The sequence below is a fragment of the Macadamia integrifolia genome, chromosome 3 (assembly GCF_013358625.1).
Source record: "Macadamia integrifolia cultivar HAES 741 chromosome 3, SCU_Mint_v3, whole genome shotgun sequence".
Classification (NCBI taxonomy): Eukaryota; Viridiplantae; Streptophyta; class Magnoliopsida; order Proteales; family Proteaceae; genus Macadamia; species Macadamia integrifolia.
Genome location: NC_056559.1, coordinates 25,510,553 through 25,514,287, shown reverse-complemented (window position 1 = coordinate 25,514,287; position 3,735 = coordinate 25,510,553). Strand labels below are relative to the sequence as shown.

The window sequence follows — 3,735 nt, the reverse complement described above, 5'->3', positions numbered from 1 at the left end:
ACAAAATGAACCCTATTATCCCCAATCATTCCTTTAACTATCCAATTAGTTTTGTATAGTGAACAAGGAAATTAATGGAAGCATTATTACAATTTACAAATCAAATTTTTTATTCATAACCTAATATTCAATGATTTATTACCATTCCCCTTATAATAAAATTTTTTTTTCACTAATATTATGAAAAATGGATAGTCAATTCACTAATTTACAATCTCATAATCATTTATTTTTCTATCGATTTTATTCGGTTTGATTTCAATTTGTTTATTGGTCAGTCCAGTTTGGACCAGTTTTCAGCCAATCCCAACATACTTTAGCCCAAAACCAATCCAATGAAAATCAGCTTGATTCAATTCAAGTTTTATCGATCGCTTTCGATCGATTTTATCGGTACGAACTAGGTTTTGACACCCCCTAGACAATATGGTCCACATACCATGAATCATTCCACTTCTTCAAAATACCATGCCATGATCAAAGCGACCACCATTCAAATCTCCTCTAATCATGTTTTGTTTCCTATGTAAACGGTCAATTTAATTTTGGTGTTTTCTATCATTGTCAAACCCCGTGAGTAGCGAATTGAGATAAGCAATTGAACGCCCCCACCATCCGCCACCAATCTCGCCCAGGCGCTCCACCCGTCCTCCTCTCTTCTCTCCATCAGCAACTATAAATAACAGAGCTTAGTAAAGCCACAGAGACATGGAGAGTTAAGCTCAGTCTCAACTCACAATGGCCGTTGATGAATCGTTCAAGCAACCAGGTTCTGTGCCGTTCAAGTGGGAGATCCAACCAGGTGTCCCAAAGCCACATCATCACCAGCCCTCCTTTAAACCCTCCCCAAAGCTTATGCCTCCACCCGCCGGTGCCGGAAACTACTATTACCCTCCACAAGAGGTGGGTTCCCTCTCCATCCGGTCAACCACAAGATCACGGTCCGTGTCAAGCAGGTTAAGGTCCGACCGGTTTCGATTCGATCGGCCCAGTTCTGTGGAAGTGATTACTGGTTCAGCCGGTTGCTTCCCGCCGTTGATGAAGCGAAATGGTAACAAGAAGAGGAGCGGCAAAATCGGGCCGCCGATTGAGTCCGAAGTAGATTACACCTCTGATCTTGAGACACTAGCTCGGAGATCGACGTCAACCAGAAAAATGCTCTCGCCGTTTCGTGATTCGGTATCTTCTTCTTCATTCATCAGCTCTCCATCTCCGTTCTCGTCAGTTCAGTCATCACCAAGGACCGCCGGCGATGCTGAGTGGGCAGCTTTCGGGCTTTTCTGAAAAAGAATGAATGCCGTTGAAATCTAAATCATGGGATGGCCTGTGCATTAAGAATCAAGAATTGGGCAACAGATAGGTCGGCCGTTGGTGGGTCAATTTTATGCATATCAAATATATTGGATGATACCAATCAGATGGTAGTGGTATAGTTTAGTTTAGTTTGTGGTTCATCCGCTTTTCAAGTGTGGTGGAAGATTTCAGAGATTTTTCCATGGAGGGAAAGACTTTGAAACTTTTGAATTCTGTAGTTTGAAAAGCAGTGATGTAATGTTGCACATGGGATGTAAAGAAAATCTAAATTCCGGAAGAAGAAAGGGGGTTGTTTGGATGATAAAGATTATGGAAAGTAGTAAAAAGTCGTAAATTTCTGCTGCTTTTTTCCCAATTTTTGGGAGCTTGGAATTTATGCTAGTTTTATAATATTTATGGTTTTTTTTTTTTAATTTATTTTTTATTTTTTTAAATCTAATGCATGAACCTCGAAAAAACAGAATTTATTGAACATCCGAAGGGGTAAAAGCTGGTAAGGGGAAAACTGGTGGTCAAAAGATGATGTTATTCTTGAATCATGATTCATGATTTAATTTGATATATAGCTAGGCTATACACCAAGAAGAGTGGCCTATAAAATTTAAGTGTTCCTTCTCATGCTAGTCCATTAGGAAATTGAAAGCCACCCATGCCATGGTCGAGTGGTTGGCAGTTCTCAATAGGATACTTGTCTGAGGGTTGGTCATTTGATAAACTTCTTTTTGCTCATATTTTTTATTATTTTTTTTTCTTGAAACTTGATTTTTATTTTTAATCTTTGATCCATATTGCTACACTGATATATCAATCTGGAATCAAGATTGGTAAGTGTCAATGTTGATCTGAATTGAAGGATACAGATGATCCAAAACTGATTCCTTAAACCATGAAGTCGACAAGGCATTCAATTGAGAGGTAATAGGCCCACTTATTGCTACATTACTATTACTTATTATCATTACTTTAAAAATGGTGGGGAGTAGGAGGGTTGACCGCATGACTTCTCCCTGGACTAAAGCAAAGCAAGACCTTGCAGCGCAACCCCTCCTGATATAGATATAGATGTATACAGTGTGGGCAACCACATTATTTCACATCACTCTCACTTTAACCTTGTAAAACATTGAAATGCCCAGACTCTTTCAATACAAAACAAGTTATTATAGTTTTCATTTATAATTTATCATGTTTTATAAGTATTACGTTACCCAAAAAACAAAATTCTCACAAGTATTAATGAATATATTTATACAAATGGCCTCATATGCTTAACTTGTACTCGCCAATACTAGCCCAACACATGGAATTGGATCTGGGTGAGGCAAGCCAACGCCAAACAGCTGAACCAGACTTAGAGATCAAGAAATTAAACCAGGACCAGCTCAAGGACTAGCTATTGCCAAGTCCACATTCATAGGTTGACAACCGAGCTACTCATGGGCACTCAAAGAATCCTAGATAAAAGAAGGAAACTCAATCACTACAAGGAGATCCACTCCCAATCAAATACGTAACCTCCAAGTTAGGAACAGATATTTCCTAAATAGGAAAGATTAATTAAAAGTGATTCTTAATCATCTAGAAGGATATTCGGTGTTATACACTCTCCAAATATATACTCAAACTATTACTATGCTTGGACTTCTACCAGCTCTAGGATGGCTATCAAGTTGGGATTCTCCATGACTGTCTCGCTCCAACTATAAATACTCAGATAAACCCCCTTCAAAGGGATCGAAAATTTTTCATTATGCTTGGAATTAGTGTTTGCAAAGAGATCTAATTTAGGCATCGGAGAGTCCCCGTCGGAGTAGCCCGATGCTCACTCTCTTATGTTTGTTTTTTTGTGCAGGTTGTATGAAAACCCTAGGATGATTTCTTGTCGTAACATGACCTAACCATTTCTACAACATGAAAAGTAGATCTAATAACTTTTTCAGTCGGTACCTAGGGAGTGGTCAAAATTAACCATGTGTCACATACTCACATCTAAGAGAGTCAAATACTCAATGTATATCGACACAACACTGAGGTACACTTGTCTACAAGGTTTTTGCCCTATTTGACATTCCACACCTGCAGAAACAAGGGCTATTGGGGGTTGCCTAGAAATTTTGAACACCATATATTACAGATTGTGTAGAAAAAAAGTTTTGCATGAGATATGTATATGTATATAGGGAATATATTATAGATAGGGGATCTAGACATTGTGGCGTGTAATGAGATCTACATGCCTAGTCAATGAGAGCATAGAAAGAGATGTCACATATTTCATATTAGTCACATGTCATGGAGGAGAGAGAATGTTAGAAGAAGGGAGTGTATGAGGGCCATATGCACCAACAGTACCAACAGTGTGTACAACCTTTTCCCACAAACTTCTTCACTTATTAATTTTTTTTTTTGTTTTTTTTTTTT

The 3,735-nt window shown here is 38.4% G+C and overlaps 1 protein-coding gene across 1 annotated transcript; it reads left to right on the top strand.

Annotated features, from left to right (window-relative positions):
• Positions 1-631: 631 nt before the first annotated feature.
• Positions 632-1,724, top strand: LOC122074611. Its single transcript, XM_042639512.1, has one exon. The coding sequence runs from the start codon at positions 739-741 to the stop codon at positions 1,282-1,284; it is 546 nt and encodes a 181-aa protein (XP_042495446.1). The 5' UTR covers positions 632-738; the 3' UTR covers positions 1,285-1,724.
• Positions 1,725-3,735: the final 2,011 nt, after the last annotated feature.